The sequence below is a fragment of the Hylobates moloch genome, unplaced genomic scaffold, assembly GCF_009828535.3.
Source record: "Hylobates moloch isolate HMO894 unplaced genomic scaffold, HMol_V3 SCAFFOLD_16, whole genome shotgun sequence".
NCBI classification, from domain to species: Eukaryota; Metazoa; Chordata; class Mammalia; order Primates; family Hylobatidae; genus Hylobates; species Hylobates moloch.
The window spans coordinates 56,793,576-56,820,265 of NW_026652291.1; the positions used below are offsets into that span (position 1 = coordinate 56,793,576).

Genomic DNA, 26,690 nt, shown 5'->3' on the forward strand with positions numbered 1-26,690 from the left:
CAGTGTTGCAGCCTTGAGTCCAAATTCCCCAGGATAGGACAGGCAGGCTGGAAATTCAGGCAGTGTTTCTATGTTACAATCTGGAGAAATAATTGCTTCTTTTTGGAGGAACATCAGTGGTTGCACTTAAGGCCTTCAACTCATTGGAGGAGGCCTACTCAATGGAGGATAATTTGCTTTACTCAAATTATACTAACATAAATGTTAATCACATTTCTAAAATAGCTTCACAGGAACATCTAGACTAGTGTTTGTTCATACAACTGGGCAGTATAGCCCAGCAAAGTTGACACATGAAATTAAGCATCACAGAATCCATGGACTAAAGAGTGGTATTTAGGAATATTCAAAATGATTTGGGAAGAGAAGTTGAGCCAGTTAGACTACTGCAACAGCAAATCGAGTTTAAAGTGAAGACAAGCAGGTCTTTTATGGTGGTGGTGGTGATGGAAATATAGAAATATCACTAAAGATGAGAAATATTTCAGAGACAAGCATTGGATGACTGTCCTTATAGAAGATAACAAAAAAGGGCATTGATTCCAAAAAATAATAATAGAGTTCGTTTGTATTTTGGTCAATAGAAAAAAAAAGAAATTCAGAAGGAAAGAAACAAGTTTTGGAGATTGTAACACTTAGCAAAGTTTTGCACTTTGTGATGTTGATCCGACATCAAGATATTTACATAGCAATATCCAGTTGCCAATTGAATCTTTGTAGCTGAAACTAGGAAAATAAACAATATTAACATGAGTTGTAAAGGTTTAGGGTCTTTTTCAGTGAAATCATGCAGGTGAGACAAAGGCATAGATAATTGCTGTAGATGTGTTATGTTAAAAGTTAAATCCTCATTAGTATCTAGGGCAGAAGAACCATGAAGGAAAACCTTCATGAGGGTTAAAGTGTTCAGAAGAATTTGAAGGAAAATCAAAATATTATGATTTTATGTTAATAGGCTAAAAAAGACTGATCTCTAATAAACATACTGACCTACATATTAACAGGTTGAAAGATAGATTAAAAGCTAGGAAAAATGTACCTGACAACATTAAGGTATCCCTAATTCTTCAGACAGGTCTTTTCACATCCTTACTCTCAGACAGAATCAACTTTTCCCCTATAATAACATGGATCCTTTTTTAAAGACTGCTCCACAGTATATTTATTTTCAATTAGAGAAACCTTCTAGCTTTCCTCTCATCAAAGAAATGAAAGCAACACCTAAATCAGAATGTTTTAACCTTCCGAATAGGGAAATATGAAAGATAATGGTAACACCCATTTTTAATGAGAATCAGATCAAAAGATGCAATCTCATACATTACAACAGAAATTTAAATGGATAAAAACTTTTTTAAGACAACATTTATAGTATGTTTAAACTTTTAATAATTTTTTATCTCCTTCAATCCAATGATTCATTCTAAGGAATTTGTCAGAATATTCAAAGATATACAAAAAATATGACATTTAAGAATGTTTCTTTTGTGATACATTGAATAATTGAAACTAAAGTTTTAATAGTGAATATTTTCTGAATAATATAAATGTGTATATTTTTATGTACATATGAATGTATCAATTATGTATATTGTATACACCCCAGTATATTTATGTGTGTATGTCTATAAATCCATATCTTTGTTGATATTTTGAGTCTGGAATTTTATACAAATATATTAAGTAGCTGTCATTTAGTCATGAAATTATGAAGAACTTTCATTTTCATACTATTCAGGAATTCCTGAAATCACTATAGTGAATGCTATTGATTTTATAATTAGAAAAATATTTTAATTTAAGGTTCAGAGTTAAAAAACAATCATGATTTTGTTGTTGTTTTCATCAATAAATCATTCACCAATCCCACTCTAATCAATAAATTCATACTCAGTGTACATGTTTAGCACTGTAGGAACTAAATCAGCTACATCACAACACTGCCACGTGTGATACTCACAGTAATTATAAATAATAGGTGTTATTGTCCCTGCGATGGTTAATTTTATGTGTCAACTTAGCCAGGCCACAGGGCCCAGATATTTGGTCAACTTTATTTTTAATGTTTCTGAGAAAGTGTTTTTTGGATGAGATTAACATTTGAATCCATGGACTCTGAGTAAAGCAGATTGCCCTCCATAATGTGGTTGAGCTTCATCCAATCAGTTGAAAACCTTAGTAAAATAAAATCTGACCTACTTCAATATACTTCAGATTTTGGATTTACCAAGCCTCCACAGTTGTGTGAGCCAATTTCTTAAAATCTTTCTCTTTCTCTCTCTTCTTTACACATCCTGCTAGTTCCATCTCTCTGAAGAACCATGACAAATATAGTCCCTGTTCCACAAATGGGCAGACTCTTGAGATTCTTTGCCAAAAATCACAAACTAATGGTGGTCACATTGGGATTTGAACCCTGGTCTTATAACTCTGAGTCATTCCACTGATCTTTGCACTAACCCAGAGTCATGAAGCAATCTCCTCAGTCATAGCTACTGTTTATTTCCAGAATTATTTTCTCTGTGAGTTCAGTGTGGGTTAAAACATTGGAAAGGCCCAGATAAAATATGCATAAGCTACCTAGAAGGGAAAACACTTTTCATTTTAAGAACTTTGATTTATTTTGGGAGAAGTCACGTTTAAGTGTCATGAAAGCACTTAAAGTGCTTTTATAAAATTGAAGGAGCAAATGTGAGCAGAGGCTTCCTTAATAATCTCTCATCAGTATAAATTTGGTAACCTTATTTTCTGCACATTTCTGCTTTTAAGGGAATGAACTGATGTCTGAAAAATAAACAAGTACAGGAGTCAGTTCAAAATGTGGAAATAAATTTGCCCTCAAGAACTCCTCATAGTTATTTGGAATAAGAATTCAACTGGGTCTTATTAATTGTAACTATTTTTTTCTCTTTCTCCCTCTTACTGGCTGTTTACTTTAAATATCTGGATTGTTCTCAGGTCCACCAATCTTATAAGTATTTTAGATACCTAAAGTGTTGAAACAGGATGCAAAATAGTACAATATAGTATGGTACAGAACAGTGCAGTGCAGTAAAATACAATGTCATGCAATACAATCCAATACAAAGCTACGAATGCCATACAGTGCAATACAACACAATACGATGCTATTCACTGTCATACAGTGCCATACAATACAGTACAATGCAATGCAAAACATATACTCATGAAAAACCTTTTCAGTAGAGAGAAACTGAGAATTCCACTAGTTTGTGCTTCTTATTTCATAGATGAGGAAACTGAGGCCCAAAGAGGTTAGCAATTTACCTAAATAAGTTAATCTAGCATAACAGTTCTTGAAATCTTTTAAACATGACAATACTGATATGAATATGTATGCAATTTACTGAAATTGGAGGACAATCTTAAACCATGACCTAGTTCAACACAGGAAAACAAAAGAATATCAAAATGGGAAGCTGAACAGAGAGGAAAAACAAAACTGAATTTGACGGACATAAAAAGCCTTTTTATGAAGGGCCTGGTTGATGAGGACTCCAGTTTTAGCGTGAGGGAGTATGGTTTTGGTTATCATCAGGGGCAGAATTGCCTGCTTTTTAAAAATATTAGGGAAGCAAGATATAAAAATAATTGTCTCACGACTTAGTCTATGTCCCTTTCAGAATTTCCTTGGGCTAAATTCTTAGGATCCTTTTTCACATTTTCAGGAAACATGCAATCTCATTTTCCTGACTTTCTCCTTATACTAGATTCTTATGGTCCTGGAAATGTAGCATTGTAAATTGTAATGACTTATTTAGATATATCTATGTACAAATAAATGAATAGTTTATCAATGAGAAAAAAGTTTGGTTATTTCTTTTTGAAACATTAATCCTTAACTTAAAAGTAAAACATTCCAAAATTCATTTTATGGAAGAACTTAATGAGTTACTGGCATAGGTATAGGGCCAGGAACTTGTACAGGACATTCTCTTGGCCATGCAAGGATGGAGCTTCTCTTATTCCTCACTAACTGTGATAAAAACATCTTCTCACCCTTTCTTCAGCTGTCTTGACAAAAAGTCCATTTAAAAAAAAGGTTGAAAATGATGCCTGTTCATGATTCTCAAATGTGTATGTTAAGTGTGGTATTCTGAAGTCTATATTAAAAAGTGTTTTGTTTTGTTTTTCAGATGGTAATTTTAACAATTTAAGATTCTGGTATAATCTTGAGATCCATAGCACTCCTGGACCACCCATAGAGATTATGGAAATGACATGTATTGCTCTGGTAAGTGCCCATTACATGTTCATGGACTCTGTCATTTTGTGAGCACTCAGACCTTTTGTTGTATATTATTTACTATCCCTAAAAACGTCTGTATCAGATGATTGTATTAAGATAAATTAGTCAATCATAGCAATTTTATTTTTAAATCTAGTACTATGGACTTTAAATGTTTTTGGAAAACATATTTTAGTTATATGTTATAGTGACTGCATTGATTAGCATTCTATCTGTTTCAAGAGTTACTAGAGCAAACTTAACCTTAGCCTACATGTTTGTTCACACATAGATGATAAAAACAGGATTGTGCTTCTAGACTCTTTCAGCATTGCTTTTTCCTGGTTTCTACAGCAGACCTTTTACTTGGAAACATATTTGGAGCAACTGGCATACATTTGGGGTTTCCATTAATACTCGGAATAGATTTGCCTGATGTGAATTACTAAAATGTTACTAAATTTGTGTCCAAAATTATTTAATAAAGTTAAATATTAAGAGTCTTATTTTAAATGAAACATGAGGACAATATTGCTATTAACAATGTTTTAATTAAATTTAGTTTCCTTATTGTTAGTACTGAAATATTTAAATTGATAATAATAAATATTATTTTTATTTTTAAATATGTGGATAGATTTCTTTATAGGATTGATTACTTAGAATCTTGAACTTTGGTTCCAATAAAGAGAAAGAAAAAAAAAAAAAGATTTAAAATACTATAAGTTTACAAATTGATTATTTGCCCACCTGATTTCTGGGTAAATCTCCATTTAGGCATAGAAGATGAATGATTAAAATTTTGAAATGTGCTCAAGTATAGATTGCAAAAGCATTATCTTCTAAGTGGAAAAGTATTTAATATGATGGTAGGATCATTCCACTCAATGAAAATGTCTTATTTCTGTGAATCAATTACCACTGCAGTGTAAAATCTTCCTTAAAGGTTATTTTAAAATATACATTAAAATGTATCCCTTTATCAAGACGTAGAGAAAAAAATTTAAATAGGCTTTGAAAAAATTGAGTGCATGATGTAGCACCTCAGAAAAGGAGAAATTGGCTTTCTTATGAACTATATGCTTAAAATAGGAATAGAGATGACAAAATATGCAAAACAAACAGAAATAAATACAATTTTAAAATAAATTATAGATGGTCAATTGTTGCATCTTCTCATTAAATGGTGTATAAAGTGCCTTTTTTTCTGCAAGAGCTATTAATCCTTCAAGAAAATACTGATAGAAATTGAGATTTCTATAGCTGTCAACCTTAAAAGGTGAAGACTGTCACACACCATCAGGGTACTTTATGTGGATATGTAAGAAGATTGAGCAAAAAGCAAAAACAAACAAAAAACCAAAACCAAAAAACCACTACTTATCTCTTTGAATGAGAAATTTCAAATATGTTTTCATTTATGAAATTAAATTTGCATATACCCTTTCAGGAATATATTATTTTAATAAATAAAGTACTTTTGAATAATGGCCCTTGTTCATTTTTCATCAAGGACTTGCCCCTCCCCATGTATATTATAATGTAATCCTAATTCAGTTTGTACTGATTTCCTATAAGTTTTCCACTTAAACCTCTTTTTGTTTTGGCACTACAGTGGGATATGTGTAACTCATCTTATGCACATATATATTTCTAATTGCTATCATTATTGCTTTTATTATTCATTATGAACAGTTAGCATAGTTATTTCATAAATATACTTAAATAATATTCTTTCATGGTCTACTTAGATTAAAACGCAATTATCAAATCCCCTTTTCATTGAGTAGTTTTACATTATAATGCAGGAGCGAAACTTCTTAACACATGACAGCTGCTAGATAGTTCCCTTTGTTACTATAGGCAGGTTTACTGTATTAATTGAATGTTCACATTTAACTGAGATTTGTTGAGCAGGGACATCTTTTTCAACTAAGTTTACCAACTTAGGCTATCGTGGCTAGTGATGTTGCCAAATTATTAAGTTTTCTCACGTTTCTAGTCATAATTGTCGAAGGTAAAAATCTATTCCCTCTTTAACTTTCAGACATGAAGATTTATTTACTAGAGATAGTATGATCTCTTTTAAATAATGCCATCAAATGAAACCTTTGTCCATTCTTTGAAGAAGATGCTTTCCAACTACTTTCAGAAGTATACTAAAATTGTGGTCCTCACTTGTATATTATTTCCTAATATTATTGACTGCATATTCTGTTCAGATGAATCATTTGAAAAATACTTTATTTAAACTTTATACCTCCAGATGTGGCATTGGTGCACTCAAGATACTAAGCCATCTCTTATTTCTTTATCTGCATCTCAGTTTTTATTATATTCAACTAAATTTCCACATTTTTTCTACAGATGAATGATTGATCAGAATCTCTCTAAAATAGGGTTTATGTAAGAAATACTTACAATCTTGAAACACATATATTTGGTTACTTCTTGCTGCAGGTTCCAAAACCAGATTACATTCTCAGTAAATAATCCTTGCTTGTTAGTAGTCCATTCTCTGTTGGTGTAAAGTATTTAGGATTTCCTTTGGAAATTTTAACATGTAATAGCTGCTGTTCCATTTTGTGTGATCTTAAAAATCTCTTGTATGTCATATAGTTTGGCTATGGGAGAATGATGACAATAACCCGCCGTCTTTCCACTGACACTCAATAACTCTAATATATAGCACTGAGCTATAAATATTTTGTGGAAACAAAACTTAAGTGTGTGAGCAACTCTTTATATAATTTACATTTTAAACAGCCATAGCCTTCAAAATACTTCATTGTCAGTGAAAATTGCATGATCATTTATTTCTTTCTGAGCTTTTAATTCTATAAACAACCTTCAGTGAAATCCACTATATTGTTAATAAAGAGATCCAGAAATCTCTCCACAAACTAGCAAAAGAGAAGCACAGTTAAAAACACTGTTAATCTTCTTGGTGTCAAATATAAAAGCATCCATACAAAACAACACAAGTGAGTCCAGGTGTGGTGGCTTGTGCCTGTAATCTCAGCACTTTGGGAGGTCAAGGCGGTAGGCTTGCTTGAGCTTGGGAGTTTGAGACCAGCCTGGGCAACATAGTGAGACCTTGTCTCTAGTAAAAAAAAATAAAAATAAAAATTTAAAAAACACATGTGAGTTGCCAACCATTTTTAAAATGTTTTAGTTTTAGCTCCATAAATTCAAAAATATATTTTGAGTTACTGTTTTCAATGTATTTTCTTCTTTCATCCTTTTTTTTTTTTGATGGAGTTTCGCTCTTGTTGCCCAGGCTGGAGTGCAATGGCATGATCTTGGCTCACCACAACCTCCGCCTCCCGGATTCAAGCAATTCTCCTGCCTTGGCCTCCTGAGTAGCTGGGATTACAGGCATGTGCCATCATGGCCAGCTAATTTTGTATTTTTAGTAGAGATGGGGTTTCTCCATGTTGGTCAGGCTGGTCTTGAACTCCCGACCTCAGATGATCCACTCCCCGCCTCAGCTTCCCAAAGTGCTGGGATTACAGGCATGAGCCACCGCACCCGGGCCTCTTTCATACTTTTTATACTTTATTTTTCTAGATGAAAGATCGTATATCATAAGTGTTATCCACGACATTGAAATTTTTCTTCCTCATGAAATGTTGAGGAAGCAAAATTAGCATTCTGCTTTTAATTTATCCTGACAAGTTGTAAAAAATTCTTAAATACTATTTTTTAATCCGGAAAAAATATCTCATGGTCTAATTTGAGTTAAATACAAAAAATGAAGATGTAGCTCTGGGGGGTATTTTGATTAATGTTAAAGACACTCATATAAAAAATATTCTATAAAAGTTAGAATTATGATAAAATCTCATCTCTAATCTGCCTATACTCTATTTTTAAAAAATTTAAAGCACTTGTTGGCACCCAAAAGATATAATGTTCTTCCTAAAATTATAGAGCTAATGTACTTGGATTTAATATCTACATTAATTGCCAGAATATTTTCTGATTCATTTACTTATTTCTAAATTCTGAATTGATTTTGTATATAATGTCTGTGGCTTTAAAGATCAGCAATAATTAGCCACTTTCACTTCAACTGACAGTGTACTCAAGGCCATGCCTAGAGTTAAACTGTCAACTGTCTGCGCTTCACTGAAGTGCCTCATTAAAGGGAAAAGGTTGTGTGTGGGGGAGGGTCTGCTGTCCAAATAAGGTGCTCTGCCAAATGGACAAAAGGAAGGCTGCCTTTATTCTCTCTTTCTCTCAGTCTCCCCCGATCGTCCCATTCTCCCTCCACACCCTCTCTTCCTCTCTCCCTCTTCCCTTCCCCCTCCCCGCCCCTCACCCCGCACCTTAGTTCTTTTTATTTTTTCATCAAAGTCATCTATGCTGGCCAAGCTCTGTGCTCTGAAGGCTGATTCCTTTTCTAGTTTTCACACATACAACTTTTCCAGTAACGACTCTGTATAGAATTTCAACAAACAAAGCTTTTCAGGAAATTTTTACTACTAGTTAAAGCAAGAATGCTGACCTGTATTTACAGAGTATCTAGGTAGTCATAATGAATTCTATTGACACTCTTTGTTCATAATTACCAACAATGCTGTTCTGGTTAGATATGATGTTAACCAGCGTGATTTGCAGAAATGACATGGAAATAGAGATTTAGCTATTTACTCTTAAAAACAGAGAGTGGGATAAACAGCTGATTTTAGAAGCTGAACTTAGGTTTGTCTTTACTTTCTGGTAAACTCAGTCAGCTTCAGTTCCCTCTGAGGTCAGATTCAGCTCCTTCTCAGTGTTCTCATGCTCCGTTCTCCTGGGTGTTATGGAGAGGTTAAAAGGAAACTTAGAGGGCATCCTGACTCCAAGTTCAGAGATGGAGGGAATTTGGTCCTTACCATCTTGTCCTGACATCAGCAATATAAGAGTCTTACTGGCTAGTCATTGAATATCAAGGGGCTCTCCCCATCAAATTTCATGTAGCCCCAAAGGGGCACAGCAGAACATCCTTAAGGCTTCCTAAATTCCAGTGAAAAGTCACTAAAGCAGCTGAGATAGGACAGGAATTTAGGAGGAAGTTTAACTCTTGAGTAAAGTGTGTGTTTTCTGTCTGTCGCCACCACCAGCTGAGGAAAACTCAATTTATTCTTTATCAGCTATTAACACTGGCTAGGCAGATTTTCTCCAAAAACTATGGTTTGTATCAGAACAATAGAATCAAAACAAAACAAAATAAAATATCTAAAACAAGAGTATGTTGGAAAAAATAGATGAACTTTCTTTTCCTTGTATTCAGGGTATAACAACCCCACCCAGTGTGCAGTGAGCTTAGAAAGCTTTAGCATTGGAAATTAGGTGAGGGTAATGGAGTGAGGTGACCTGGGTTAATATGGCAAACTGTCAACCTATTGTACCTGATGAGGAAAAGCTAGCATTAGCTCTGATGGAAACAATCTAATTTGTGATTTTGTGGGCAAGTTCAAATTTTGCATAATGAGTAAAGAAGTCGTTCTAAAACTCAAATCGTACCTTGGAAATTTTGAGATGAAAAATTATAATTGTTTTGAGATATCTCTGTATTTCTGAGTGAAATAGTGTTTAGGGGATAGAAAGGAATGAGTCAGGTAAGAAAATCATAACTGTCCATTCCTTCTTGTGTAGGTCTTTAAGTCAGGAGTATATTAATTAGTTGAAATCAACATCACAGCTATCTGAAAGACCATTATTTCAATTAAAGTTCACAAAACATTCCAAAGTAAAACAATTTTTGGCTACTCTGTCATTATGAACTATTCATGCCTCTGCCTTCTTCCATAAATGCAGATGAAGAAGAATTGACTGAACATGACATTGGATTCATTTATATAAGTTCAAACACCTGACATGCAAAAAAAAAACATGGCAAATACCCACTCACTGTGTCAAGAATTACCCCCTGGGGTACCCCATACCCTATGATTATTAAATCATGTGTAATGTATCTAAGCACTGTTTGCTTAACTCATGATAAACACTCTTCAAAATGGCTGGCCTACATGGTCATTCAGAGTTAGCATTTTAATAATTCACACACATGCATATACATATATGCATACTTACATGTATATATGTAGAGAATAAATACATAGAGAATACATACACACATATACGGTGGGGGAGGTGGAATGCTATCTTAAACAGTTAAGCAGGAGGTTACTTCCTAGGGATCGGTCCTTGCAATTAGAAATATTTCTATTTTTAATAGTTTTCTTTTCTCTCTCAAGGTTATGGAGTGTGTCTGAATACAAATTAATAAACTTTAGGCTCTTCCAGTGTTTTCTGCCTTTTTCACAACTCCCAGGTGCCTAGTAATGCATCCTCAACATACATGTCCCCCAGTCTGGCATTAGCAAACCACCTTGATTGCATCTCAGCATTCTATACATTTCAAGTCATATGGTGGAGGATTGGGGATTGGGGTGGGTATAAGGTATGACATCATTAGATACAGTGTTGTACAGATGAAAATAGCAAAGGAATGACAATGGTGTTTCTAAATATAGCTGTCTACATGGTTTATTTGAGTTCTGACTTTTCAATTTAGGAAAATTATTAACCCAGATTATAATGATCACTTCCTCTCAATTACATGATACTTTCAAAATACCCATTAGTTCAATTTGTTTACTGACTTGATAATGTTTTCAAATTGAATAAAATTAAAATTGAAGATTTCCTCAATAATATGCCTTACTTAATATTATTGTGTGTTTTCTCCTCAGAAATAATCCTTTTATAATGAATTTGTGATTGTCTTCTGAGAGATGGTATGGTGAAAATGCTTCATGCTAGTGCATATTGAATTGTCATTGACTCAATTAAGTGATTATGTGGAAGTAAATAATCTTTATTTATTCTGACCAAGGAGGAAATGATGAAGTGTTTATTGCACTCAGTGAATTACACTTTTCCTCTTAGAGTAGGTGTGAACCAGCAACCAACTGACAAAGTGATAAGGCAATAAAGTCTTTCTCCCATCTGAAACTGCTGTCTTCACCCAGTAACTTTCAAGTAAGGAGGCAGGCTGAATTAACTGGAGACTTTTAAACTCCTTTTGAGTTAGATTTTTACAAAGTTGCTTTATTATTTAGTTAACAGTTGTGATTATCCAACATATCAGACATATCAATAATTATATATAATATGTAATATGTAATGTATAATATGTAATACATAATACATAATGTATAATATGTATATACATACGCACAAACTCATAAATTGCACATTTTATTTTCTAATGAGTATTTACTGGGTATCTCTGATATTCCTGACACTGTTCTAGATGCTAAGGAACAGTGATGAACAATACAAGCAAGGCCCCTATTTGCATGGAGCTACCATTCTAGTGGAGTTAGAAAATGAATAAAATAACTGAAATGGGATGTTTCCTGGGAAGTTCTCCTTTTATCCCAGATTTTCAAATGAAGTCACAAACCTGGGAACCGTAGATAATTATATTTCCATATTATGAAAGTGGTTGCTGTCTTGTTTATTTAAGACTCTGTAAATACAGTATTCAGAGTATATCTGGCTGATACAGCAAATAAACCCTAAATCTGCAATGGCTAAACACAGTAAAAGTTTTTAACAATTGTAACATTCTAGTGAATGTGTCCCTGGTTGGTGGGTGGCATACTCCGTGTTGTGATTCAGGGAGCAAGATTCGTTCCGTCTTGTGATTCCTTCCGTTTTAGGCACTCAGAGGTTCCCACATATAGCTGGAGAAAAAGAAAGCAGAGAGAAGAGAATTTCCAATAGTTTTAATGGCCTTGACACACAGGTGACACATCACTTTCACTCACATGCAATTGGAGAAAATTAGTGACACAGCTATGCCCAGGTGAAAGAGGGTCTGGGAAATGGAATCTCTAGTTGGACAGCCACTGCCAAGTGACATCTTCATGCCATGAAAGGGGAACATAGGATTTTAATGGAGAGATGATGTTTCTGGCACATCAAGGGAGGGGAGGCATCTTTAGCCCATCACCCATTTACAGCTCGTATCTATGATGGCCAGAACAAAAAGACAGTGGGAGTGTCTTCTTTAAGGAGGGGAAGCTAATAGTTTAATGCCCCTGGCTCTTGGTGAGTTCCTACCAACAGAATGGACCACAGAGGGAGGGAAGGTGGTTAGAGTGAGAGCAAGATGCACTTTCGTCGGCGCAAGTCAAGATGTAGTGGGCCAAAGTGAATTTGACATAATGAAATAAGGCTAGGCTTGAGCTTATTTGAAAGGACCCAGCCCAAGAAACATTCTTCTAGGGTGAGAAGACTCCAGGAGAGTCTACACGAGGGTAATTCAAGACAGAAGAAGGCAAAAGGAACTTACATAGTAACCTGGGTAAGATCAGGTAGCACCAATTAAGTAAGTGCGTATTGTTCTTCTACCTGTCATCTCATTTCATCCTGCAACCTGAAAGAGCCAGCCATGTCAGCACAATGATCATAGGAGAGAAAGCTGGAGTAGAGGGTTGAAAAGAGCAGGCCATGTTTACCTCCTTCCTCACAGGCAGTGTGCAAAATTCCCAGACAGGCCTGAGGGTGAGGATGAGGTGCCAGAAAGGATCAGGAGAAGACTTCAATTGCATGTGAGAAGAAAGTGTTGATTGATTTGAGATTTCTATAAATACCTCAAAATTAGACTCTTCTGGCACTGGGAGCCGTCTTGAGATAATAATAGGGATGGAGGAAGGCAGCTCCTTCAGGGGTTTGGATAGCAGTAGCGGGAGGAGACTTTTCAGATTGCACTCCACTAAGGTTAGTCTATCCAGTGTACCTGTTATAATGACAATAGATGACTGAGATAAATTTAGACAGTGATAATTCTATGAACAAAAATATCCCAGGGTAACATTGAGGGTGGCTTGAAGACTGTGGCAATGCACCCAACTAGAGAGACTAACGGTGCAGAAGCCCTCAGAACAAAATGAGCTCAGTGGGAAGGGACACAACAGGAAGGAGCGTAGGCAGTTCAGAAGCAGGGAAGAGGTAGAGAGGCCAGAGCCGGGCAGGAAAGGTTGCAAGATTGATGGGGTAGGGGTGGGGCTGTTACTTGTGATTAGAGTTTTTGAGGTGTTTGCAGAGCCAGATCTCCTGGGGCCTCAAAAGGCAAGAAGAAAGATTTTAGTCTATGTGCATTTAGCCAATAGAGGGTGTAAATGAAATGAATGACCTGATTTAATTTATGTTTTAAAACTTCTCCATAAGTTCCTTCCATTGTAAGAAAATATATAAATTATATATATGAGTCGGGCACAGTGGCTCACGCCTGTAATCCCAGCAGTTTGGGAGCCCGAGGCAGGCAGATCCGGAGATCGAGACCATCCTGGCTCACACGGTGAAACCCCGTCTCTACTAAAAATACAAAAAAAATTAGCCAGGCGTGGTGGCAGGCGCCTGTAGTCCCAGCTACTCAGGAGGCTGAGGCAGGAGAATGGCGTGAACCCGGGAGGTGGAGCTTGCAGTGAGCCGAGATCGTGCCACTGCACTCCAGCCTGGGCGACAGAGCGAGACTCCATCTAAAAAATAAAATAAAAATAAAAATAAAAATAAATAAATATGTATGTGTATGAATATATATATATAAATGCTGAAAATATCTAATATTTGTTTTAAAAGTGTGTAGGTATTCAAACTTCCTCTGAAAAGCTTTATAATGAGCAAAATTCAATACAACTTGTTTTATATAGTTTAAGAGAGTATTCCACTTCTACATGAGTGGTTAAATGTTTTAATTATTTTCAATTTCAGCATCTTGTGAATGTCTTTTCTGTTTTAAAATTTTTACTTGTATTTCACGGGATTAAATATGCATTGTTTAGTCCTCTTACAAAGGAGTCTGAGAAATGGATGCAATTTCTTTAAACAGCCATTATGTTTGCTACAATATTCCTAAGTACAAGCCAGAAAAAATATTGGGGTACCTTATAAAAGAATGCTTTCTATCATTAAACCTAAAAGAGCCCATGTGAAGATGAAAGAAGGCTTTAGAAGTCATCATGTAATGTCCAGCCATTACTGTTTTACTTGAGTTTCAAAACAAATCAGTCAAAACCGATTTATGTTTAATTCTGAACACAAATTAACTTTAAAAGCCTACTCATGAAAGTAAAGGAATATGCCATTTGCAAAACAGACACCAACCAAGTATTTCAAACGTTTTTATAGAGTATTCACAGAATTCAGTGGACTGTGTACTTCTCATTTAGTAAGAGTTCTTTATAAAATAAAATGGAATGGGAGGTGGCAGGATAATTTAGCCAAAACAATCTTGTTTTAATCTTAATGTTTTATTTTGTATGTTATTTTCTCAAAATGGTTATGCATTTCTGTAATCATATACATAATCTAAGAAAGTTGTTTCAAGAATAAACACGAATTTTGATCATCTTATAAAATGATGGATAACAAAAGTTTCTTCTCTTTAACTTAGTGAACATATCAAATAATTTAAAAATGTAATTTTACAACCTTAAGAAACATTGATATTTAGAAAAGCAATCTTCGCTAAAATTTTGAAGATATTTTGGCAGGTGGATATTTAAAATATAAATTATTCATTATGTGAAAGGTGTCATTTAAGATTTTTTTTCTTTTTTCTTTTTTTTTTTTTTTTTGAGATGGAGTCTCTCTCTGTCACCCAGGCTGGAGTGCAGTGGCACGATCTCGGCTCACTGCAAGCTCCACCTCCCGGGTTCACGCCATTCTCCTGCCTCAGCCTCCCGAGTAGCTGGGACTACAGGTGCCCGCCACCATGCCCAGCTAATTTTTTGTATTTTTAGTAGAGACGGGGTTTCACTGTGTTAGCCAGGATGGTCTCGATCTCCTGACCTCGTGATCCACCCACCTCAGCCTCCCAAAGTGCTGGGATTACAAGCGTGAGCCACCGCCTCCGGCTTAAGATTTTTTTTCTGTTTAAACCTAGAAGAAAATAATATCCAAATAATAATGAAATTTAGAAATCATTTTTGTAATATTATAGTTACATTTGAGATACTTTCTACCATCCTAGAAATATAGTACAGTTAATTAGAAACTTAAAGCTTTTGACTATAGTGAAACATTTATTTCTATTGAGTCTTGCTATTTTCAAAACTCCAAATAATTAGATTCCAGAGATTTTCAAGAGATTGCAGTACTGGTAGCGCTAAGCATTCAACGACTGCTCTCTGGAAGGCTGCTCTGTGAAGGATTTTGAGGATGTGTCCAGACCTACTGAATAAGAGTGAAATGATCAGTTAATAGTATTTGGCATGGATATTGCAAGGATGCCAAGGAGGAGCTGTGATTTAAGTACTCCATAGACACCATCCGTATTTCCCACTCTTAAGATCTGGCCAACTGTAGAATATTATGACACTTTTTGTACCACGAGAGCATGGTCTTGTTAGATAGGTTGTAGTTTACAGAGAAAATAGTAGGTTTAATGTGATTTTGTTTCATTTTGTTTTCAAGACTTATATATGTAATAAGACTTCAAATAGTTCTATATTCCAATATTTATTCCTCTTTAGACCAGAATCTAAACCTAAATCTAATGTGTAGGTCACAACATGTGAGTGGCTCAACATGTGAGTGGGAAATAGAATAGAATAAAAGGTAGTAGAAAGTATCAGAAAATATTACATGTGGTAAATGCAGGGATTGTTTTGTAAAACTTTTATGATATGTGTATGTGAACCATATTGTGATATAAAACAAATTATTCTGGGTTATGTGTGGTTAAAACATTTTGAAACTCAGTGCTTTAGATTCTAGCATTTTTGCTTCTATGACAGGCTATAGCATTCTGTTGAAGGGACACTGATCTTCTCTGAATAATGTCTGAGTAGTAGACCAGGACAAATATCTAGGCCAGATGTGTCATTTCCATCTTCTGTCTTAAGCCCTGAGCAAAATCTCTAGGCTCATATTGGGTTGATAGTATTTGTTACCTTGGCATACCCTTTTTTCTAGTTGTTGTTATTTTTGACCATTGGAAATTATTTGGAGGCCAAGTCCTCTATCAACTTTATAAAATATGCCAGGTTACCCAGGAAATTAGTCACTGTTCAGTATTTTACATTTTACACTTTTCTTTTTCCTTCTTTATAATTATAAGCATGAATATTTTGCTGTAGAAGTTTAAATGCCCACTTATTTTAAGAATTCATAATTCTAATGTCTCCGAAATCATTGTAGAAGACTATTTTTCATTGCATTTATAATCAACACTGATTTCTAATAAGTGATATCTGCTCTAATCTAATTATTAATTTGTATATATTCTTGGTTTCCATCTTTCTTCACCAGATGTTGTTCACCACACTAAATGTTGTTTCCATTCCTCTAAAATGTAGCATCCCTCCAACTCATTTATTTATTAGAGGTGATCAGGCAAATATTCTGAGCTAGGTCCTCCGAAACAGCCATAGACAAAGCTGTAATATCTACCTTGAAGATATGTTCCCAGAAGCTTAGTAAGAATTTTTTGTCACCCCTGTAACATGATTTGATAAATTTCATAACAGCTCCATGTTCTAAAGTACGTTTATTACCAAGCTTTGATTTATAATTGAAATGCTCAACCTTCTCCATTTCTTTAGGTTGAAACATTTAGGCAAATGGAATTTGTTAAAATTGAGATGCATCCTGTCTACTAATTATCTTTACTACATTTGCTTCAATTATAGCTTTTGATGTACTGGAGATCATGGCTGAAATGGGATGCTTTATAAGTCATTAGCCAGGATGGGTCAGTATGAGGATCAGGAAATATCTTAGAACTTAAAGAGTGCCTTCCAGAGCTAAGACAGTGTACCTTGGGGGAAGGACAGGACAAACAAGAACAGAAGGAAGAAATCTAAACAGAAAGATGTATCATCAACACAATTTGACTTTTTAGTTTAGATTGTCCCTACTACTTGATGCTAAGGTACGTTGCTACTTTAAGTTTTTCCTTTGGATCAGCAGCAACAGCAGCATCATGTGGAAACTTTTTAGAAATATAAATTTCAGACCCCATCCCAGAGCTACTGAATCTCTGGGATGGAGAAAGGCTGTGGGGGAGATGTGGATAAAAATCTGTCTTTTAGCAGGCTCTGTTGGTGATTCTTATGTATGATAAAGTTTGAGTACCATTCCTAGAGTAAACCCTGAAAAATAGACCTCATAGAAATAATGATACCAGTGAAAAATATATTTTAAATGTAATTTTACAAATAGCTTTCATCCATTTAGTTACATGGATCTCTGTGTAGTATTTGCTGTTGAAAAAAGATAAGGTTATAATTTTTCAAGGCTAATGAAAGAAGACATATAAGAGATTCAAAGCTAGTGAGATATATTCAATAGTATATCAAGGAAAAAATAAAACAAATGGCCTTATATTATGTAATAATTTCCTTTACATTTCCTTTCATAGTATAATGACTTCATGCTGACACTAAAAGCTGATTACATATTTGTTGTATAATTCTAGGACAGCACTTGCATTGAAATACCTCTCTCTAATCCAAAAGATAGAGTTCTTCACTTAGATGTGCAGTTAACAAGTGCTGCCCTTAATGGGGATAATGAAATTACCCTGAGTCCACTACAGTGCACCAAATATGTGGTATGGTATTCTCCAGCAACTACAGGCTATAGCGATGAAAGGTATGGTTTGAGTGTGGCATTATATTTCATTGTTGATCCTTAGAAATTAACCTTTAACATTTATTTTTTCTTACACTATAATCATTAAAATTACACTTGCTCATAGTTTTAACTTTGTTTAATACTAGTCCCTGAAAAAATGTACTGACTTAGTTAGAATTAGCTTTTGCTTGCTTCAGTGCAAAAATAGTATTTATCAGAATATCAAATTAAATAATTTCTACATTTCTCCTTTTACCCCCTTTCACTTCACTTTTTACTGAGTAAATCTTTATGGATGCAAAAACTGAACAAATGAAAACAATTGCATGAGGACTAGGGATTAAACTTTCAATTTTCTTGATGAAAATTGGTTTATATATTTTACTTCTTAAATACAAATAATTCACTTGGAGGATGTAGAGGAATTAAAGTAATTAATTACAGTCGTAATGTCCTACAATAAATATCTTGAACTTATTTCTGCTAACTGGGATTTTGCATCCTTTGACCAGTCTCTCCCCAAAGTTTGTGTCCCCTCCACCTCCCAGCGCCTGGTAACAGTAATCATTATACTTTCTGCTTCTGAGTTCAATTTTTAAAAATTCTACATATAAGTGAAATTTGTCTTTCTGTGCCTGGCTTATTTTATTTAATGTAACATCCTTTGGAATAACTCATATTGGTGCTTCAAGTACAGTATCCTACAATAGAAACCAGTAATTGTTATTTTAATGAGTCAGTAAATAAATGAATACATCAGTGAAATTTTAAAGGATAAAAATCATTATTCTGTGAAGCATGAAAATAAGAATATAACATAAAAGGTACTATTTTGAAAAAATTATTAGAAATATGGGCTAGTCTTTTTGCCCCAGTAAGACTGCACAGGCTTTGTGAACATATACTGAATCTTGAATTTTCTTTATCAGCATACATTAAAAAAATTTTTGGCTAATACTTACTGTCTGCCTACTCTGTTATCATCACTGGGGCATGTATTTTACATACATAAACATAAAATTCTCATAGTAACTATAAGAGGTAAGATTGATTCTTCCTATTTTATAAATGAGAAAATTGAAGCTCAAAAAGTTAAGTGACTTTTTCAAGACTGCACAAGTAAAATATGACAGAGCTGAGATACCATCCCAATTATACTTTTTTTTTTTTTTTTTTTTTGAGACAGAGTCTCACTCTGTCGCCCGGGCTGGAGTGCAGTGGCGTGATCTCGGCTCACTGCAACCTCTGCCTCCCAGGTTCAAGTGATTCTCCAGCCTCAGCCTCCCGAATAGCCGGGATTACAGGCGACCGCCACTATACCATGCTAATTTTTTGTGTTTTAATGGAGACGGGGGTTCCACCATATTGGCCAGGCTGGTCTCAAACTACTGACCTCGTGATTGGCCTGCCTCAGCCTCCCAAAGTGCTGGGATTACAGGCATGAGCCACCGCACCCTGCCCCAGTTATACTTTTTTAGACTGTCACAAGCTCTGCTTTCCTGAGAGTTGAGAGTATGCTGATCATAAAGGAAGTTCTCTAGAGCTATATGTCACTTTATAGCATTCACATGAAAATACACATGCATTCAACTAAAACTAAATTTGACTTAGTCACAGTTAAAAAGCAGGGCTTTTATTGTTCCACCTTCTGCAAGACATTTAAAATACTCATGTTTAAACATTTTTATTGATCCAACAGGCATTTATTAAACAGATATTAATGACAACAACACTGATTTTCTTGAATAATGAAGTGATTTTCTCAACCAAAAATGAAAAATTAAAAATACATCTACAAAAAGATTAGTATGTGTTACAGAGTAGTTGTTAAATGTATTTAAAACCAACTATTTATACTAGTTTGGAGTATACTTCTTCTGCCCAATTTATTACACAAACTAAAACTGCTGACAAAATTTTGTGCATTTCTCTCCACCAGCGTTATTTTTCAGCCTGAAATGGCTGAAGAGTTCTGGTATTTACTGAAATTAACTAGTGAATTACCAAAACCAACCACAATGCCAGAAATACAGTGCGACCTTGGCAAGTAAGTTCTACTTAATAGATAAAGTTATTGCTTACAAGAAAAACAGTTAATCTATTACAATATTGTTATAATGCATTCAGTTTCTAAGATAAAGAATAAATATATCTTTAGTCATTGATTTTTTTTTCCCTAGGGAAGGTTTGATATGTAAACTACCCTGTGGAAAACTTGTCAAAAACAAATCAGGACTTAGCAAGGAAAGAGTTTTATTCAAAGGGATTATTACAAGGGATATAAAGGGACCATTGCAATAGGGAAAGACTCCCATCTTAGAAGTCTGCAAGGGCTTACAAAATCAAACAGAAAAAAGTTCGTCTTTTATAAAGTAAAGGAAGGTCAAGCAGATATAGACAGAATCTTTGGAAGGAAAGCTGGACAAGCAAGGGAAAATGGCCAGTGATGTCTAACAGGAAGAGGGTTTTACTGTGGTCAGCTAATTCCCAGGAGAAGCTGAGAAAGGGTCATGTTACTTTGTGTGTCTGCATGCTCGTTTAGGCTTAGGACAAGCAGAGTTCAGGGGCTGGTGGGAAGGAGAGAAACCTGGCAAACTTTCCTCAAGGCAAAGCAGAGGTAAGCAATGAATAACTGTGAACATTTGGTCAGTGGGTTAATGCCGTGATCCCTTGAGATATGCCCATTCTTATTTAGGTAGTTGAGTTCCTACTGTTTATCAAGTCTGGTGCTGGTAAATAGGGGTAAACAAGGCATAATCCCTACTTTTAAAGAGTATACACCGTAGTGAGCAAATTAGTGCCTTTTAACTAATTCCTCTCCCTTATCACATCAAAAGAGTGTTGCATTCTTCCAGTACCAGCTCTTTAGCCAAAACAATGACATTTGAAATTTTTTTCTGACAGTAGCATAGATATCTAGTATGAAAATATTTTATTCCTGTTTTTCTAAGGTATTGTGTATGAGAAAACTTGGGAAATTGGTAATATACGGAGCAGATGCTAACCAAAAAAGATGGGAAATCTGTCATGATTTTTAGTGTATTTTATTCATTATAATTAATGAAGTTTTGGTTATTTTCATTGAATTTCTTCATATGTCCCTGGTGAAAGAACAAATTCATGATTTACAGAGACTTGTTAAATTTGTAGTCTAGAATCATAAAACTGACATATAATGTTCTTTTTAAGGTGAATCATAATATACATATACTTTATATAAAAACAAGAAAATGGTGCTTTATTTGAATTATATAATTTGAATTTATGAACTGAACTCTGCTCAGCACATATTACCTAATTTTCCTCTGTCACAGGGCCATGACATTGTGAAAAACAATATATATATAGTGATGATTCCATTCTTTTTATTACAGATTTGATACCTAAATATTTTAATCTTACTCTATATTGTAAGCAAGAAACAGTAAAAAGATATGAAAAACTGTACATAGATAAAATTGTTATTATGTTATACTTTAACATTACAGAAAGAATGAAGATGACAAGTTGGATGCTGTACATTAAAAACCATCAGAATTGACAGTTGAGAATTATGAACACTCATTTATTATTTGTTTAGAGCATAAATAGTCACATATTTTGGGCATTTACTCATCATGAATTCGGATCTTGTTAATGTTATCAATGAAAACTTTGTGCATTTATTACTCTGTTATGACGACTAGACTGTGTTAGCTTTTTTGGCAGGATTTAGCATTATAAAACAATAAGTAAACATTATTCCTAAAACTGGAATATATTCTAATATCTAATATGGGATAACATTAGGTCTTAAAAATAGAGAACCAAGGATTAAAATGTCATTAGTTCATACATAATGATTTTGATTTTGAAACTAAAAGAAGTCATTATATTAGCTTCCTAGGGTTGCCATTACAGACACCATAAACTGGGTGGCTTAAGACCACAAAAATGTATTGTCTCACAGTTCTGAAGCTAGAAGTTTAAAATCAAGGGTTCACCGTGACCATGCTCCTTCTGAAACCTGTAAGGGATAATTCCTTGCCTCTTTTAGCTTCTACTTCTTCTTCTTGTATGTTTTAGAGACAGGGTCTTTCTCTGTCACTGAGGCTGGAGTGCAGTGGCACAATCATGGCTCACTGCAGCTTCAAACTCCTGGGCTAGAGCTATCCTCCTGCCTCAGCCTCCCAAGTGTGTAGGACTACAGGCAAGCCACCATGCCTGGCTATTTTTTAAATTTTTTGTAGAGACAGGTTCTTGCTGTATTGCTCAGGCTTGTCTTGAACTCCTGGCCTCAAGTAACCCTCCAGACTCAGCTTCCCAAAGCACTGGGATTACAGGCATGAGCCACTATACCTGGTCTCTTTTAGCTTCTTTTGTTTGCCAGCAACGTTTGGCTTTCTGTGACTTGAGATACATCACTCTAATCTCTACTTCCACTGTTATATGGCCATCTTCTGTGTATCTTCACATGATTCTATTTACAAAGACAGCAGTCATACTGGATTAAGGGCCTGTCTTACTCCAGTAAGACGTTATCTTAACTAGTTATATATGCAGTGACTCTATTTCCAGATAATATCACATTCTGAAGTACTAGAAATTAAGACTTCAATATATCTTATGGGGTGACATATTTTAATCCTAGGGGTCATCAAGTTTATGGAATTAACACTAAATAAGTTTATGAATACCAGCAACTTTACTAGCTTTTTTTTTTTCTCCCAGGCATGTCACTCAGATCATTCCTTTAGTTAATCGTACGCATGAAACCTTAAAATTGCAAGCAACAAACAGTAATCCTGAAAATTTTGTCCTGGATATTAACAGAAAATCACAAGTAAGTAAATTCAGGGAGCCATGAAATTTACTGCTGCTACATCATTTTCCAGTTCTGATTTTGGGACACTGGTGGAGTATTATCACTTGAATTATTACTAAGGATTTAAATTTCTAAAATTTAAGAATTTAATTTTATAGGCCCCGCGTGGTGGCTCATGCCTGTAATCCCAGCACTTTGGAAGGCTGAGGCGGGCAGATCACTTGAGGCCAGGAGTTTGAGACCAGCCTGGCCACCATGGCGAAACCCCGTCTCTGCTAAAAATACAAAAATTAGCCAGACGTGGTGTCATGTGCCTGAAATCCCAGCTACTCGGAAGGCTGAGGAATGAGAATTACTTGAACCCAGGATGCAAAGGTTGCAGTGAGCTGAGATCGTGCCACTGCCCTCCAGCCTGGGCAACAGAGCAAGGCTCTGTCTCCAAAAGTAATTTTTAAAAAAAAGGATTTTATTTTATATACTTCTCCCCTTGATTTTAATTTATCAACAAAACAATATCATGTTAATATAAATCTTTAAAATTATATATGCTAGAGTCATGTTCATGATTACTTCGTTCTAATAAATTGGTTGCGTTTTCTTTCTCACCATTTTAGTAATCGGTTTTTGTAATAGTTTCCAGTATTATGATTATTAACTCTATTGTCATTATATGTTACCAGGGCTCCAAGGGACCAGTTGTTTTCTAGCCTTTCCTGAGTTCTTGCCCATCACCCATTCCTCACCCCTGCCACAGACACACACTTTGAGACAATGCTGACAACTCTAGCCCTCTCCGCTTCTTTCTCTGCCCAACTTTCTCATTCTTAGATCCTGGCAGAGGCTAGGTCCAGTCAGTGATACTAAATCACTCTTCTCCTTCCTGCAAGTTACAACATAAGATCCTAAGGTTTAGCATGACTATCTCTGTTTCTAAAGCATTAGGACACCATTCATTTGCAGTGAGTGTCATACTTTCAGGCAACCATCAAAATGATAATTACAATAGACTGTTTTTATCAAGGGACTTCAAAGTAAATCATGAAGCCCTGCTAGTAGATATAGTATTTAAATAAAGGCTTTTACTATTTGTTGTTTAATGATTGTTTAACAAATCTACACTTTGATTTCTTTATTTATATCTTAACATCTGTCTCTTGTCAGTTACTGGTTGCCAACTTATGTGATGATATAAAAGTAGTTCTTAGCTATCATAATATGTCAAATTAGAAATCACTAATTACTATATTGCTAAAATTGGTGTATATGCTTTAATCTTAGAAAGAGTATATTAAAATGTACACACATTATTATATCATTCAATACCACATTTTTCCATAAATTATATAAAGTCTGATATTCAGGATATAATTTACATATTACTGAAATTCCTCATTAGAAAGTGGTGTTTTTGTATCCTTTATATCTCTACTTTTAGAGAACAATCTAATCTGTGGTCCAAGGGAAAATAAATGTAATATGTTGCACATCCAAACTTACATTACATAATCCTAAAGTGTATATTAACTGATAATCCTGAAACATTCAAGATACCAGAGAGCGAGCCAGCCTGAGATAAAATATTAGATGTAGATAAACTACAATTGTATAATAAACAGGTGACTCTGTTCTAAATATAAAACTTAGTTTGCATTTGCATTTCATAGATAATTATCACAGTTTATTGGGCATCAACTGCTGTATTCAAGAAGGATCGAAAGATACTGCTTAATTGCAATTTTGCCTTTTCAAAGTTTTTCTGGCAAAATATATTAGTGTAAAATAATAGACTTCCTTTTCGTACATGTGCCACTCATGCTATCATTTTGTAAGTGTTTATCTTCAAATTAAATTATTTGCAGTGTAGGATTTTGATTACATAATATACTCAAGCCCTTATTATATTGTGATGGAGTCACTGGCTTCTTTCACAGTCTCTAAAGAAGTAACTTAAACTAATACTATACAGACTCAAGTTATCCTAGCAGGTCACACCTTGAATGTGTAGGAGGAAGAGGAAAATTTCCTTGCACATTGAAGAAGCATGTCTTACACCTTTGCTTAGAAACAGTTCATTTCTTTTGAAATGAACAAAAGTAATAAGTTACTGGTGGTTTGACATGTACCTTGGGATGGGCAGTATGCTATGGGATCTTACATAAAGTGTATATGTCTTTTATTGAAGGTTCAAACTGGACTTTAAAAATTAACCCTGACTTCCTTGTACAGAATGAGTCCTTCAAGTGGTGATTATCTTGGATAAGAACACGATGTGATCACCCCTAAACACAGTTTAACACGGACCCTTTGAACAATATTCAAGGAGCAGGCATACTGAGAACAGATAATGCGTGCAAGACAACACATTAATCACACAAACGTCGACCCTGCATATGCCTAGTACACAAAGATACCAACTCAAGCCAACTGGGAATTAATTTTTGTTCCCCCTTTGCTTTTTCCATTTACACAGCTGATCATATCTCCTCACTCCACCACAGAATTACCTGTTGTCTTTTATCCTTCTGCACTTGGAAGAGCTGATCATCAAGCTTGCATCAACTTCTACTGTACTCAGGTATGATAGAGTATTCTTGGACCAAGCCAAGTTAATTAAATTTTAAATCAATATATAAATAAATATAATTCATCATTCACTCAATTATCGTATTTTGCAAGTAAAACAAGTTAATTATAAGTTAATTAGTTAAATGATTTTTGTAAAATACAATATGCATTATGTACATGCAGACATCTGAAGAAGGTATTTTTAAATACATAGATCGGTGGAATGAAGAGAAATATATACCCAGATTTAAAACACAGATATTTTAATGTACATGTCAAATCACTGGCATTTATGTTAATTTTCTGACTTGAGTTTTACTACTCAAATTTCCATAAACTTAAATACAAAATATAGAGTGCAATTTGTAAATATTTGTTATTTTTTCCACTGCATTTCATCTGAACAGTGTTCCTAATTATTAATTTTTAAAAACAATAGTTCATCACTTTTGACAGTCTCTAAATATGTCCCATATCATTCTAAGAATTATCCCAATTCATTCTCACCGTAGTCCTATAATGGAAGTACTGTTATCAATCCTATTTTATGCATCAGGAATCTGAGACACAGAGAAATTAAAATCAGGCAGCTAGTAAAAGGTTGAAGTGTGACCTGAATCCAGGATAATCTGGTTTCAACTCATCTTCATGTCTACTTTTCACAGCTACTTAGTTAGCCAAGTGATTGTTAACTCTCTTACTACCAATTAAAATTTTATGTAAAATTTTACCATGTATACTGTTTTTACTTCTTCAAATGTTCATGGGGAGGAATGCAAATGGAGGAATGTACTTTATATCTTAGAAGACATCAAGGAGCTTACAAAACCCTGACATCTGAGGGGCAGTGGAATCAAATATAATACAGGGGTCTCCATGTCAGTACAGGGCCTATGGGTAACTGAAGTATCAATTCATGTGAAAAACTCTGCAATGTAAAAAATCTAACCATTCAGTTATGGTTAGGGTTTGGGTTAAGTTCAAATTGTTTGTGCAGATTTTGAATCCTGTGATTAATTTGGTCAGGACATCACAACTGCAAATATCATGAACTTATATTTTATGCAACCAGAGTCTCTAAATTAATTTACATTACTACATAACAGAATAAGAGGAGCAGTAGTAAGCAGCAAATGTGGTAAATTATAACTTCTCTTTGGTTTCAAAGATTATGTTCTGAGATTTTCTTTCTTAGTTTTCAGATGCTTCCTTTTTATTTTCAAATAGGTGCCTTGTTTATTTCATTCATATTTGATTGTATGATTTGTTTCATCTAAAGGTCAGAATAGCAAAAATTAAGGAAGAAGTTATAAAATCAGAGTGGTTTTACAATCCGGCATGAGTCTGTGATCTTTGTAGCCTGTGCCTCTGGAAAGTTCTGATTATTCTTGACAAGTTTCAATTCTCTGGAGCTCAGTGTGCAAACTAGAT

At 34.6% G+C, this 26,690-nt stretch overlaps 1 protein-coding gene across 1 annotated transcript in view; it reads left to right on the plus strand.

Annotated features, from left to right (window-relative positions):
• The window catches only part of LOC116484689 (cilia- and flagella-associated protein 47-like), a 128,329-nt gene that overhangs the window by 36,979 nt on the left and 64,660 nt on the right, over nucleotides 1-26,690 (plus strand). The window contains exons 3-7 of the mRNA XM_058429394.1: nucleotides 4,158-4,255; nucleotides 17,733-17,908; nucleotides 19,830-19,937; nucleotides 22,601-22,712; nucleotides 25,165-25,269. Of these exons, the coding sequence (XP_058285377.1) occupies nucleotides 4,158-4,255; nucleotides 17,733-17,908; nucleotides 19,830-19,937; nucleotides 22,601-22,712; nucleotides 25,165-25,269 (599 nt within the window). The remainder of the gene's footprint in view (nucleotides 1-4,157; nucleotides 4,256-17,732; nucleotides 17,909-19,829; nucleotides 19,938-22,600; nucleotides 22,713-25,164; nucleotides 25,270-26,690) is intronic.